General features: G+C 50.2%; 1 protein-coding gene across 1 annotated transcript in view; it reads left to right on the top strand.

Moving 5' to 3' along the window:
- CSMD2 (CUB and Sushi multiple domains 2) overlaps positions 1-15,524 on the top strand; it is a 571,373-nt gene that overhangs the window by 445,210 nt on the left and 110,639 nt on the right. The window contains 4 exon segments of the mRNA XM_069477647.1: positions 29-167; positions 4,058-4,245; positions 14,097-14,291; positions 15,314-15,430. Coding sequence (XP_069333748.1) covers positions 29-167; positions 4,058-4,245; positions 14,097-14,291; positions 15,314-15,430 — 639 coding nt within the window.

The following is a 15,524-nucleotide window of genomic DNA, read 5'->3' as shown; positions in this document are numbered from 1 at the left end:
GCCTCACCCCGTCTTCCTCTCTCCTCAGCTCCCTGCGGGGGAGACCTGACCGGACCCTCGGGAGTCATCCTGTCGCCCAATTACCCAGAGCCCTACCCACCAGGCAAGGAGTGTGACTGGAAAGTGACCGTCTCGCCGGACTACGTCATCGCCCTGGTATTTAACATGTATGTACCTTTCCCCCGGGTGGGAGACAAAGGGTTCAGAGCAGCTGGCGGGTCCAGGACCCGGGTCTCGGGGTGAGTAGACACAGGTGTGCGAGCAGAGGTCTCAGTTCCACGGGAGGTGACGCCGTGGCCAGGGAGAGAGAGAAACTGGCAGTGACAGAACATCTACGTGCCAGACACTGTTCTCAGTGGTTTCACACGTATTATCTTTTTTTTTTTTTCTTGTTTTCCTGTACTGATTTTTTTTATTTCTGCTTATTATGGGGGTACAAAAGTTCAGGTTATATATATTGCCCATGCCCCCCGTCTCCCCGAGTCTGAGCTTCAAGCGTGTCCATTTCCCAGACAGTGCACATCGCACTCATCACGTAGGTATGCACGTATTATCTTATTTAATCCTCACAGTAATTCATGGCGTTGCTGTCATTATCTCTGTCTTACCTCTGAAGATACCAAGATTCAGCGTGTGCCGGCCCCTCGCCTCCCCTGCTGCCTTCGCCCCCTGCTCCCTGCCCTCCGCCCGCCCCCCAGCTTTGCACAGCCCCGGCCCCCAGCCCCCGTCCAGCTCCTGCGCCCTTTCATTCCTCTCACAGATGAGCTCTTCAAAAGAGCTGCCTCTGCCTTTCCCAACTTCCTCGCCTCCCGTTCACTCCCAGCTCCCTGGAATCTGGGTTCTGCCTCCACGGTTCCACTGGAAGCTCCTCTGATAAAAGCCGCCCACGAACTCCTGGCTCCAAACCAAACAGAACCGGCCGCGTTTCATCCCACTCTGCCTCTTGGTCACCCCCTCCGTCCTCTGCTGCTTCTCCGCTGTCTGTGAAGTTGCTCTCCCCGGGTGCTCCACACTCTCCTGTGACTTCAGGTGGCCTGTGCTCGCCCCGCTGCCTTTGCCAGACTCTGTCGGGGCCTCTCCTTCCCGCCCACTCCTCCTTCCTAGGGAGGCCCAGCCACCCCCTGGCTGTGCTGTCCTCTTGGCAGAGGGACTTCCCTCTGCCACCCGCCCTGACTGTCTTTGGAGCCCACAGTGGCTCCCTGTCCAGCTGCTGGGGCTCTGTCTGGGCCTGCAGGCACCTCAAATGAGCATCTTCCCTCTCCCCACCTCAGCTCCGCCCTGAACCTCAGGCCTGGCCCTGGCACCCACTCTCACTACTGCTCCACAGCCCGAACACACCTCACGTTCTTCCCTCTTCTGCGTCCCCCCAGCCACCGTCGGGTTCCCATCTAAATGACGGGTTCCCTCATCTCCTCACGGGGTCCTCTCCCCCATCTCGCCTTCCCTGCCGATCTCTCCCTCAGCGAGCTGTCAGAGTGATCTTGTCACTCAAAAATGCTGAAATAACCACCCCAGTTTCCATTTTAACATCCCATAATGATAGTGCTCAGCAATAAAAAAGAATGAACTACTGATACATGCAACACCGTGGATGAATCCCAAAAATATTATGCTGAGTGAAAGAAGACAGACACAAGAAAGCACATAATGTATGATTCAGCTCATATAAAATTGTAGGATCGGCAAAATGCATCTATGGTAAAGCATTCTGATCAGTGCTGGCGTCTGGGGGTGGCGGAGGTTGGCTGGGAAGGGTCACTGGGGACTTTCTGGGACAGTTCTGGGTCCTGATATGTATGTGTCAGAACTGACGGGAGTGATCATTTCACAGTATATAACTCATATTGTGATTTAAAAACAAAGAAACAAATAGATCCTTTACTTTTAAACCCCATAAGAGTTCTCTGTTGCTTATAAATTAAAGCCCAAACTTTGGAGTTTCATTCCAAACAGTCTGGCCCCTGCCCGCCTCTCCTGTCAGTCCCCAAGCCCTGACTCCTTGCAGTTCCGGGCCTTGTCAGACTTGTCCTGCCCCTGTGACTTTGCCTCTGCTTCTTCCTTCAGAGCAACTTCCTTTGCCCTCCTGTCCACCCTCTGAGGGTCTTGTCAACTCCCAAGACTCGGCTCAAGCCTGACCTCCTCTGAAAGCTTCACTTTCCTGTTCCCCGAGGAACCTTGTTTTGTGCTCCTGCTCTGCCTGGGGCAGGCTGTGTCCTTCCCTCTGTCGTTGACACATCTTTGTCCTTCACCCCCATATGCCCCAGGGCCGGGAGAGAAGGAGGCATGCGTTCTCCTTGCACCCCATTTTTATTTCCAAACCATTACTCCTCTTCTCCCCTTTTTCTACTAGGGTCATTCCCAGCTCTGCTTCAATCTCATAACCTCGCTCCTCACTTCCTGCAGCACCACGAACTTCCCGAAGGCAGGGGTGGCGTCTGGCGTGTCTCCGTGCCCTTGGCACCTTGCATAGTGCCGGCATATCCAGGGTGCAAATAAAATTTGATGACTGAAGGAAGGGAGGGGCAGACAGAGGCAGTTATTTAAGAAGTGGCAGTGCCATCATCTGTGACCAAGACTGACTCCCTCCAAACCCTTCCCTGGTGACTTTTGAAAAAGTAGAAGCTGAATACAAGTGCAAGAACACTGTGTCGCCCGGCAGCGGTGTGGTAACCCCGCAGCTGACACCAGTGTGAGAGGGGGCCGAGCAGGAGGAAGGCCGGCGCACGTCTGGCTCTGTGCCCCCCTCCTCCCAGCTCTCCACCCTGTCTCTCCAGCCTTGCCCCTGTGCTGTAGAGGTGTGTGGCCTCCTCTCTCTCACTTTGTCTTAGCCAAAGGGTCGAATAGCCATTTCATTCTCAGTCCAGCCAAATGGCATACAAATGGCTTAACGTCGTTGTTGGCAGGTTCTTGGAAACTGCCACTTTAAGGGAAACAATGTGCAGCAGGTCTTCAGATAATATTGTTTCATTCAATGTCATTTCCTTGTAATGTTGATGAGGGAAAAAACTGGTTTTGTTATACGTTATTTCTCTTTAAGTCATAGTATCCAAGAGCCTATTGATGTCCTTGAGGACTTACTATACCTGAGTATCCCATCCCAGGGCCGGGCGTGGATGAATTTGCATCCAAAATCTTTTCTCTGCAAGCTCATTTGCTTTTCTATTGCTGCCATCTTGACACACCTGATTGGTATCGATTGCTTCTGTTGGATAACCACTTAAGAATGGAATCGCTGCATCACAGGGCAGGCGTGTGTTCAGATTTGGTGGATAATAACGAAACAGTCTTCCAAAGTGGCTGAACCAATTCATGCTCCCACCAGCAGGGCGTGAGGCTCCAGGGGCTCCACGTTCCTGCCAGTACTTGGCACTCTCCATCGTTTTCACTCCAGCCGTTCCAGCGGGACAGATTACAGTCTTAAACTCTAATATTCAATTTGCTAAACCAAGACAGTTTTTAAAATGGATTTTCCTCCACACCAGGGCCAGGATAGCTAAAAGAGAGGCACACCTGTGGGCACGTGAAGTGGGATGGTTGCAGCCCCCTAGGGAGAGCAAGAGAACGGGCTCTGGATAATGGCACAAAGCCAGGCTCCTTCGTGGTCACAGGCCCCTTCCTGCCTGGAACTGGTGTCCTGGGTGTCTCCTTCCCTCTTAGAAAAGCAGGTACAGAACAGCACAGCATAACACACGTTAGTGTCAGGTGTGAGACCTGTGTTCTGGACCCGCTTAGGCTGACCACTTGGTGTCTAGAGTTGGCATCTCATTTTCCCTTGTGTATAAGGAGGACGGTAGGTTTTCAGCTCCAGAGTTTTGGACACTGACTGTGGACTCTGCCTCCTCTGCCCCCAAGCCTACCTTGTCCACCCTCACACCTGACTGAGAGGTCATCGGGGCTTCATCCTCACCCTCCCTCCAGCCAGTCCCCAGGGGTTGAGTGCCAGTGGGGTGGGGGGCTTGCTTTCCGGGAGGCCCCACCCTTTGGTTGAGCCTGAGGCCCCAGCATGAGCCTTTATTTGACCTTAGTGGGGTGGGGGTGGGATGTTTTTGTTCCCCAGCTTTAACTTGGAGCCTGGCTATGACTTCCTCCATATCTACGACGGACGGGACTCTCTCAGCCCTCTCATAGGAAGCTTCTATGGCTCCCAGCTCCCAGGCCGCATTGAAAGCAGCAGCAACAGCCTCTTCCTCGCCTTCCGCAGCGACGCATCTGTGAGCAATGCTGGCTTCGTCATTGACTACACAGGTAAGGGCCCTGGTGCCAGAGATTACTGAGGGCAGGGCTGGCCAGACCTGGCTGAGGGGGAGAGTGTAGTGCAGTGGGGAGAGCGCTGGGCAGGACCACAGGGTGCCCATGCCAACCCTGGCACTGCTGCCACCTGCAGAGAACCTGCCTTCCCTGTGGTCCCTAGGTGGCTTAGTCCTTCACTCCCATGTGCCAGGGCTGGGAGAGAAGGGGACCAGCATTCTTCTTGCACCTCCTTTTTATTTCTAAACCATTACTCCTCTTCTGCCCTTTTTCTCCCCTTTCTTAGAGGGTCATTCCTAGCTCTAGTTCAGTCTCATAGCCTCACTCTGTAGCTCTCAGCTAATATCTTCCTGGTCACTCCCTCTCATTAAGCAGGATTTGGACATGAGGCTCAACCTTCCTCTCTACCCCAAAGCCTTCCACCATCCTGGGTGACTTCAACATCCATATGAACAGCCCATCCAATCCTAGGGTCACCATGCTTGGCCCTCTGTCCCCAGGACACTCCTTGGCCATACTGTGGCACCTTGCCATAGGTCAGTCACTTTCTGATACTTCCTGATCACATTTGCATATCCTTCCAGATGTCCTGCTCCCATTGCACCTTTGAACTAATCAAGGCAAGCTCACAGTGTAGGGGTCAGAAGCAGGAGTCAACAACGGTTCTCTTTAAGGCAGCAAATATTGCAGGTCTGTCTGTTGCAGCTACTCTGCTCTGCCATTGCAGGGCCAAAGCAGCCACAGACAAAACATAATGGCATGGGCATGGTTGTGTTCCAGTAAAAATTCAGTTACAAAGACAGGCGAGGCCCCTGCCTAGTCAAGAGCATAGACTGTGAGATGGAAAGCTCATGTATTTATCTAACCTCTCAAAGCCTCCATTTCTTCATCTACACAATGATGGCCGGAAAATTCCTGTCTCAGAAATATTAACATTATAAAGATCAATGAGTCCATGGATTAGAGTCCTTGGTGTGGTGCCTGGCACATACCACACATTCCGTAATGTTTAAATATTGTTAGCAGTAGCACGAGTAGTTCCAGGCTCTCAAGTGCTCCACTTTCTTCTACTCTGTTACTCTCTTTTTGACCTTTTATTCTTCCCTAATTATCCCAAACCCCATTATCCAAATCCTAGCTCCATTTCTTGCTTGATTTGTGAGCTTGGCAAGTTATTATCTCTTGGAACATCATCTACAAAATGGTGGTAATAATAATTATGTTGCAGAAGGTTAAGATTAAAAGATATTTTACACATGCATATTGTATATGTATGTCTGCATCATGCCTATGTGGACTAACACTCTACAGATATTCTAGAGATGACAGATTTTGTTATTTCTACTATAGCCCAAGTTCTCCCAGGCCTCATCAGCCTGTGTGTACAAATGGGGTCACATTACCAGTTAAAATTAAAAATTTTCCGGCTCATATTCCCCACTTGCATAATGTAGGACCTCAGCCACCTTTTAAAGTGTCCCTTCATTAAATATTTCTGAACCCCTGGGAATATCTCACATGAGCACGCAGATAATGCTCCTAACCGCAGCTAACTCAGTGTTTGCCAACTGCCAGCGCTACCCTAAGTACTTTACATCCATCATTTCATTGAACTCCCATAGCTCTCAATTGTCTGCTGTTCGTCAGGTACAGTTCTGGAAGACTGGTACACAGAATAGAGAATGTTTTGCTTGTAGTCTTCTTGCCCCATGCGGCCGGCCTGGGGAATGGATATTTTCCCTCTTCACTTCCTCCAGGTACCTGCCATTCGGCAAACCTCCTGTATCCAAACCCTTCTCCACGTGCCGGTATCAGATCAAACAGTCAGACCTTTTGGAATTCTAGCAGAAGACACGACTTAGACCCAGGCTGGGACCACCACTGCTCCACCCACCACCATTGCCACTGCCATATCGTCATCACCATTTTGTTATTATTCATGTCTTTATCCATGTTCTCATCAGTACTCTCAATTTTCCTGACCATTGGTCCTTCTATTGCATAAACCATGCAAAACTGCACCCTTTGTTAAATACACACCCAAGCAGCTGAGGACAGCTGAGCAAACATGATGCTTAGAGCCACTGCAAGTAATGTCCTTTAACCCAGCTAAGCCTTAGCGGCCACCGGAGCTGCCTCTGACTTCTTCTCCTTGGCGGAGATTCCAAAATTTCACCCCAAATGGCACCACTGTCAGCCTCATTCTTGTAAGATGATTTCATTTTCTCTTCCCTGGGTACTGAAAGCTACTGGGTAGAGATTCCCTCAGCTTCCTCTCCAGTCACCATGTTCATGGCAACCTGGCTGTGGCCATCTTTCCCCCAGGTTTTCTCCAGGGAAATTCATGGGCTGAGAGCCACACCTCCAAGTCCCCTTTCCCAGTGAAGCTCTTTCCACTTCTAGCTGTGGGCCCAAGATGGCATCTAGATGGATCCTCAGGTCCAAAACACAGCCCAGGACTAAGGCCTCCCCAGCTGCCATCGGAACCAGCCAAGTGGCTGAAGGAAGGCCGTTACCATGAAGAGGTGTGAGGGGAGGCACAGCCTACTGGCTCACCCTCCACCACTGCATTAGAATATGCAGTACAAGTGCCAAGATAAAGATAAACATGGGTGTTTGGGGAGTAGGGGGTGCCTGTTGAGAACCTCAAGCTGCCAGCCTGCCTTCCTAGACTGCACACCTCCTAACATTAGGTGCCCCCTACTATCTCTGGTAGCCCATTTGGTGGACAATCCAGAGGCCTTACCCTGTGGTGTCCCTATCTCAGGATCCCTGGATCCCTGGAATGGGTCTGCTTTGCTACCAGGCCCCACGGTCTGGATGATATTCTCCCAGGCTCCATATCTTTCTCTACAGGGTGGGCTCCACCACTTATTAACTGTATGGCCTGAAATAAGATGCCTCACCTCTCTGAGCATCTGCTTCCTCATCAGTCAAAGGGGGACAGTGACATGAGATGGAGGAGCCGTTGTGAGGGCTGGTGAATAGGCACAGCACCTAGCAGAGTGCCCAGTACCAGCGGGTGCTTGGCATGCACTTCCATCCACTCTTTTCCATCCCACTGCCTTTTCCCCGTGTGACTGGTATTTCATTTGCTGTGCCCTTGTTGAGAAGACAGAAGGGTACGGACCCCTCTTCCTGGGGCTAACCCAGTGGAACACAGTACATTTCTTTTTTGTTTACTGAAGGCATAAAGTGTGAGCATATGTTTTGCGCGTGTACATGTATGAGGGTGGCATATTTGCAACACGGAAATTTGTGACATGTGTGTCTGTATACTCCTCCAGTCCACAGCAAGGAATTTAGACGTTCCACACTCTGTGAGTCTGTAGAACACCATAGATGGAGATGTAGCCCAGGGAGAACTTACACGAGGCCGGGCTGGATCCTGGGGAAGAGAAGAATTGGCACCCAGAAGCCAACTATGTCTGTTTTTTAGAGAGATCCGGGCCTCTGCTAACGCTGAGGATCGGAGTCTCCTGGGAGCTGTGGCTTCAGGGGTCCTGCTCTGGGAGGTCAGGGGAGCCCTCGAGAGCCCCGTCTAGTGAGATGTCGCTGGACTCAGCTGGGCTTAGCGCCTGAAAACCTCTCTGCGGGGTCAGCCCTCCCTCCACCCAAGGCAGAGAGACCAGGGCCCTTTCCCACGTCCAGCCACCTTCCCAAGGGGGAAGCTGAAACGGTTTGGTTGAATCTGAGGTAATATTTAGTTTCAAACCAAAAAACCCACTCAGACCAATTTAAGCAAAAAAAAAACTAAAAGAGGTAATTTATTATAAGAATCCAAGAAGCAGAAGCCCACTCAAAACAATATGAGAGAAAAAGGAGATGTTATTATAGGAAAACAACTAACAAGCAAACTAAGTGAAAAAGTGTTCTATATTTTAACAATACAGATAACGAAAACTCTCTCTAACACAAAAAGGCGACATGTTTCTAGAATACAAGAGCCCCAGGGCAGGAAGCGTAAGCTCCCAAGGGCCTGAGAATGAGGTTACCATCGCCCCCAGGACCACCGTCTCCTCCGTTCCTTTCTGAGCATTTGCTGCGTTCTCCTCTCCCTACAGGTCAGTGTTTCTGGCTTCTCCATTCTTCTGGATAAGCGTGGCTGCCTCACTCTTGACTTTGATTCACATCCCAGTTTATATTCCAATTCCAAATCCCAAAGGGATCAGCAGAGAGTCCAGGTTTAAATCGAGTGTCCACTGAGTAGCATCCTGGGATTAGGCTTTTGGATAAGGGCAAGGGCAGATCCGGCATTTTTATTCATGTGTTCATTTCGTACATGTTAATTGAGCACCTACCGTGTGCCAGACATTGTTATAGCGGTTGAGAACAGAGCAGGGAACCAGAGTCTGGATGGCGTTCACATCCTAGTGACAGCCAGACCGACAGGCATTTCTCCTGCAGATGAGATGCTGGAGGCACACCTCATTCAAGGCAAGGAGGGGCAGGTCTTTAGGTGTCTCTGTTCAGTTGCCTCTGGAGATGACTGTGGTGTCAGGAAGGTCCCTGGTTGGACCTTCTAGGAGATGGCAGTGATGCCATCTGTGGACTTCTGTGAGACCATTGCTCAGAGGCACTTCTCATCTGAATAACTCCTCCTGGGTAGCTTTGCCCTTGCTGAAAGGAAACAAAAGGAACAGAGAGGATCCTGCCTTTTGGACACAAGTCCCAGGGAGGTTCATTGTCTTTCTCCAGACCAGAGACAGCAGCAGAACGGGCTGGGGTGGGGAGACTTTCATTCTCCTCTTCCAGCATGTGTGGTGGCCTCCCCTAGGCAGGGACAAGATAATACGTCCACGAATGCACGTGCGTGAGACTGTCCATTCGCTCAACAAATGTTTAGTGAACTCTTGCTTCATGCCATGCCCTGCCCTGGATACTGAGAGTACAGCAGTGAGCAAATGGCCATGGTCCCTACCCCAGTGTGACTTAAAGGTGAGTGACAGAAACAGACAATAACTAAGTAGACAAGCAAGAAAAAAAAAAAGCATAAGAAGCTAGAAAAAAAAGAACAGCCTACTTTGAGGAAGAAAAACAAGGTGCCCCCTTCAGAGCGGTGGTGGTGAAGGCCTGTCTGAGCAGGGGCCATTTAGACAGAGCCCGAACGGGTGAGTAGAAGCCCTCTCTGTGCAAGAGTGGGGGTGCAGGGTGTTTCAGGGGAAGAGTTCCAAGCATGTGTTAGAGAACCTGAAATAACTCAGGAAAGGCCAAGGCGAATCAATTTTTACCAGAAGGTACTAAAAAATATCTATTTTTCTCTTTCAAGCCCTTGGAAGTAACACTGTGGGCCTGGGAGCTACGGCCAGATTCCCACACCTGCTACCACCCGCATTCCCTCAACCTGCTGTTGCCATGGGTCATCCTTTTTAAATTCAAAATGGAAATATCTTCATTTTTTTGCCTATTTTTAAAGTAACTCAGGTTTGTTAGAAAAATTCAAGCACTATAAATGCAGATAAGATATACTCTTAAGAACTTGACATCCCTCAATATCACCATCCCCTGAAGTACCATTATTAACAATTTGTTATCTCATTTCATGTATTTTCTATAAATATAAAGTAACATAAATTCTATACCAGGGGTTGGCAAATTTTTTCTGGCCAGGGAGGACATATTTTTACTCCAGATGATCTCTGTGGCCACTGCTCAGCTCTGCTTTACAACGCTACAGCAGCCACAGACGATATGTAAACAAAAGGTTGTGTTCTAATAAAGCTTTATTTACAAAACCAGGCAGTCAGTGACCCGTGGGCTGCAGTTTGCTGATCCCTGCTCCGTATGAATGAGATCACACTGTATGTACTAATCTGCAATCTGGTTTTTTTGTTTTTGTTTTTTTCCCCAACAATAGATCCTGGGCATCTTCCCATATCAGTATTCAAAGATTTATGCTTTTTAAAAACTGCTTGTATTTCAGTGATGGCTCTGATCTGGCCTTGTTAACCAGTTCCTTACCGGTTGAATGTTGGGGTTATTTTCAGTTTTTTGCCGTTGCCAAGTTTGGGAGTTAGCCTCATCTGTTAGGACCACAGAGAAGTTGGTTCTTTTAATTTTCCCATTTTGGAGGGTTTGGGCTTATTTATTATCATTATCATCATGATGTTTGAGTCATTTAGTGTTATCATGACTGAGCTCTGGTCTGGCAGACTGAAGACCTGATTTGGATCTTAATTCTACCTCTCAATAGCTGAATGGCTTGGAAAAAACTCATTGTCCTCTCTCATCACCACATTCCTCATCGATAAGCTGAACATGAGCATACCTGGCCCTGCTTTCTGCAGAGGGTATTGTGAGACACAAATGAGATAACAGATTGGAAAGTGCTTTGGAAATTACCAAGTGATATTCCTATGTAAGGGGCTATCATCATTATCATTATTCTTGTCGTCGTTATTAATGTGATTATGCTTGGAATGATGAGCTCATCTTCCTCTGACACGTGAGTAAATATAGAACAGAGTCTTAGATGGAAGCATTGATGTGGTAGGTTGATTTTCCAAGCCTCAGAGTGTTCAGCCAGACAATTCAGCAGCCATTTATTAAGCCTCTATTATGTGCCAAATATGGCCAGCCCTGGTGCCAAGTTCTGTGCTAGCTGCCAGGGTTATGAGAAGACTAGGTGTTGGGGTCTCCCCTCCAAGAGTTCAGAACCCACTGGAAAGAAATACGGTTATCCAGCCTACCAGTGTGATATGATACATGCTATCGCCAGTGAAAGAAAAACAGAATTCTGCCAGAGAGAAGGCAGAGTTCAGGAAACCTCAGGGAGGGTGGCATTGAAGAGTGTATGAGTTTGCCAAAGTAGTGAAGAAAGGACATTGTGGTATCTGTAAAGTTCTGGGGCAATCATACCCAGTGGGGGTCCAATGCCAGTATAGCAGTTACCCAAAAACGCAGTTGCTTAAACAAGGTAAAAGTTTATTATCCTTCTTGTAAAAGAAGTCTGGAGGTCGTGATTTAGAGTTGATGGGGAGGTTCTATCTGGGCTCCGTCTGTCCTTCTGCTCTCCTGTGCCATGACCCCATCCTCAAGGGTATCTTGGACCCAAGATGGCCACCAAGGCTCCAGCCATCAGGTCTGAATTCTGGAGGGAGGGAAGGAGGGATGGAGAAAAGAGGGAAGGGCCAATGAGCATTCCTCAGCTGAGTCAACTTCCCTTAAGCATCCTCTCTAAAAGTTCCACATGAATCCACAGAAGATAAATATTAAGTGCATACTGTGTATCAGGCACTGGAACACAGCAGTGAAAAAAACTGAAAAGCTGCCCTTCCAGAACCTGCATTCTAGTGGAGGAAGGCAGAAAAATATAAGGTAAATATATAGTAGATGAGGGAGTACTAATCACAGTGGGAGAAAGCAGAGAATGGTGTCACGGAGCGCTGGGGAGAGGAGTATCGCAATTTGAAGTAGCTGCTCACAGAGTGTCATTGAGGAAGAGACACTGAGCTTAGTCCTGAAAGGGGTGAGACGGGGAGCCCTGCAAACCAGGGAATGTCCCGCACACAGAGGCCAGTGTGGGCGGAGCAAAGTTCACAAAAGGACGACAGGAGCAGAGGTCATGGAGGGGACGATTAGGAGCCGCATGCACAGGGTCTTGGAGGCCTGAAAGGATTTTGGGTTTTTCTCTGACTGAGACAGGACGCTACTGGATTGTTTTCGGCAGACAGGGTCTGACTCGTGTTTCCATCTCTTTGGCCAGACCTGGCTGCCCAGGAGGCTGGGGAATGTAGAATTCAACTAGCGCCTTGAAGCTGTGGGTAAAATCTGGGCTCCACAGTAGAAGGATGAAGAGGGGAAATGGATATTGGGGGCCACAGTTACTTCTGCCTCTTATGAGCTGTGTGAACTTGCTTCCAAGTTACTTGATTTTTCTGAACTTCAAATGATATTTGACTCACTTTGGATTTATAAAAAGGACAGATGAAACATAAGACATGGTGACAGTTCCCTGCACACACATAAATGTGGATATATCTTAATATATAAAAAATGTTTCCTAGTTAAATAGATACATCCACATATAAAACATACTAATTAAATTCTAGATATTTATACCGAAAACTTTGTAGCCTTGTCTGCCAGTGCATGGTGGTCTTTTCCTCAATAAAATAGAAGAGTTACCTATGTGTGTATATATATATATATATATATATGTACATATATATATATTCCCCGTATCTCTGCAATTCACATATGGGTCACCCAATGGCCAGTCATATTCTGGCCAGAGCCACAAGGCTTAGAGGACAGATTTAATGAAGGCAAGGGACCATTGTCTGGGTCCCACTTGAGTTTAAATGCAATAGTGCATCCAGAACTGCTCCACCCTCAGCTATGGGTGAAGACTGAAAGAGCACGATGGTCATAAGGGCTTGAATGCAGGAGTAGCTAGACTTGACGGGATCATAGACTCTCAGAGTCCCATGCCATCATTCAGCCAGCTGATTGGCAGCTGAGTGACAGCCTCAAGCAGCGGCTCCCTCCTGTGCAGGTAATCTAAAAGGTACCCAGGTGACAAGCACCGCCCTCAGCCAAATTCCTCCTGAGCCATTCATCTCTGATGAATGAACTCTGATCCCTTCTGTTCCAGCTCTTTCCTGCTTAGTGCCGCTCTTTGAATTTCTGAATCCTTCTGCAAGGGCTGTCAGCACCTCTTTGTGAGCTCCCCTCTCTAGACCTCTCTGGTGCCCCCATAGCGTAGCCGCTAGGACTGTAATGGAAACCTGATTCTCAGTGCATCTCCCCGGTACTGACTGGCCTGGGCCACGCCCTGCCATTGCCCAGCCCCGAGGACAGGATTTACCACCAGTAAGTGAGCTTACTGGAAGGGGGACAGAGGAAAGGCCATGGTGGATGGACGTGAGCATTGGCTCCCAAGAGCTGCTCAGGATTTCCAGCTGATGGTGAAGGATGCATAGAGCTAGTGTGCCCAGTCCTCAGGCAATGTCAAGTATGTTCTTGTCTGGTGCAGAGGCACAGAGCAGATGACAGTTGGGCCCATCCACAACATGACTGATTGGGAAGACCATAAGGATCAATAGCCAAATGGGGAAATCTTGAGATTTTAATAACCTGGCAAGTACCCAACACCCAGTGCAAAGCCCTAGAAAACTGTATTGGAGACCTTGACTTGTCCCAGAGGTGGGATAACCCTAACCAGAAGGGAAGTGGGGTTTCTTGCTTCCTTCCTGGATCCAAGTATGGGGACCCATCCACTCCGCAGTGCCTGCACCAGGTGGCTGTGACTGGGCCTGCAGAGCAGATGCCGGATCCACCTCCCCAGCAAGCAGTGAGTGGGGCAGAAGGGAGAGGGAGAGAAAGGGCCCTCCCCGGAGGCACACTGTCCGCCCTGCTTCCCGGCTGGAGACAAAAAGCCCAGGAGGCCTGCCACGGTGGGGGTGGGGGGGGGGGTCAGGGCTCAGCAGGGGGTGGGCTGTGCCTGCACACTGGCCTTTACCGCAGTGACCCTGCCTGCAGCTGAGATGGGTCAGGGACTGTCAGCTCCCACCCGTCAGAGCATCCCATGCTCCCTCTGGGGCAGAGCCAGGAGGGGCGTGAGAGAGGGCCTCGGAGGTTTGGCTGCAACTCCTTCCCCTGTGGACCACGGCGAGAATGTGGGCAGAGGAGGGGGAATCTCCCTCTTTAATATGATTTCCAGCCTTAGATTTCTAACCAAATCTAGAGGAGTTTCTAGACCTGAAGGAACAGGACCAACAGTCTTGAATCCCACATGCTCTCTGTGGCTAACTAAAGTCAGGTTCTCCTCCTGGGTGCTGCTCCGGAAAAACAGGCTGCTAACAGACCTCTGCATGTGTGCATGTGTGTGTTTCTCTTTCTCCCAGAAAACCCGCGGGAGTCATGTTTTGATCCTGGTTCCATCAAGAACGGCACGCGAGTGGGGTCGGACCTGAAGCTGGGCTCCTCCATCACCTACTACTGCCATGGGGGCTATGAAGTTGAGGGCTCCTCCACCCTGAGCTGCGTCCTGGGGCCTGATGGGAAGCCCGTGTGGAACAATCCCCGCCCAGTCTGCACAGGTGCCGGGAGCCCAGGGATGGGGGTCTGAGAAACCAAGGGAAGGCCAGGGGCAGAGGGGCTGTCAGCTATGGGAAGGGGCCATGGTCCTCCAGGGTGGCTCCTCCCAGTGGGGCCCGGCAAACCTGGGCTTGTTGTAGAGGAAAATGGCTCATAATTCACCAGGTGTGCAGTCCCTGTCAAAGTGTCATCTCTCTTGGATCACATAGCGTCCCCACCCCCATTCACATAGATGTTCATGTCCTCAGCAGAGGCCCCCAGACATGCCACACCAGGGAGCTCACACCAGGGAGAAGGGAGTTTAAAGGAGGCCCCTGGACTTGCTCCCAGGCCTAGGGAAAATCACTGAGAGATCAGGTGTGTCAAAGTAAGGCCCGCAGAGTAGGCTGGTTCCAGGTAGGTCTGGGTTAGCCACAGAGGGGTCCTAACAAGAGGGGTAGAAATGAGTGTCAGAACCTCAGAGCATGGTGACCTCCCAAGTTGAAGAGCCCGGGGGGGGCCCCTTTGCCTAGGTGGGAGAGGCAGGCTCCGAGGCCCACCCCTTGTGGAACTCGGACACCATGGAGGGGAACTGAAGGTGGCTGGGTTCCATGGGCTGGCCACTCCCGGGTAGCTTCAGCTCCCTACTCATGCAGACACTGACTGCCCAGGTGCAGACATCAGCCATGGGGCAGCAGATCATTTCTAGGCTCCACTTGTAAGCAGAAGTTCCTACTGTGTCCCTCAAGACTGTGCCTTCAGGGGTCAATGACAATGTTAATAGTTAAGAGAGCAAAGGCTGACATCTGCCCAAGGGGGCCCTTGACAGCATCACGGTGAGTTTCGGGCCCCGTCCCAGGCCAGGGATGCATGTCCTGGGGCAGGGCAGGGCGGCGTCCTCAGACTTCCTTCTCCACCCTGGTGGCCGCCCACTTGAGGGCAGCCCCACCAGGACCAGACGCTCAAGCTGGGAGCAGAACGGAGGATGGACAATTGGTGAGAGGTGCACAAGGTCACTTGCTTCTCTGTCCGGTTTCTATTTCAGCCCCCTGTGGGGGACAGTACATGGGTTCAGACGGAGTGGTCTTGTCCCCCAACTACCCCCAGAACTACACCAGTGGACAGATCTGCTTGTATTTTGTCACCGTGCCCAAGGACTATGGTATGAGGTTTTTTTGTTTATGTTCTCTGACTCCTCTCCCCTCTTCTAAAATGGGCAACTCCTCAGGTCCTTCCCAATTATCCCCTCCCATCGT

The sequence above is a fragment of the Eulemur rufifrons genome, chromosome 8 (genome assembly GCF_041146395.1).
Source record: "Eulemur rufifrons isolate Redbay chromosome 8, OSU_ERuf_1, whole genome shotgun sequence".
NCBI classification, from domain to species: domain Eukaryota; kingdom Metazoa; phylum Chordata; class Mammalia; order Primates; family Lemuridae; genus Eulemur; species Eulemur rufifrons.
This window is presented reverse-complemented; position numbering and strand designations above follow the sequence as displayed.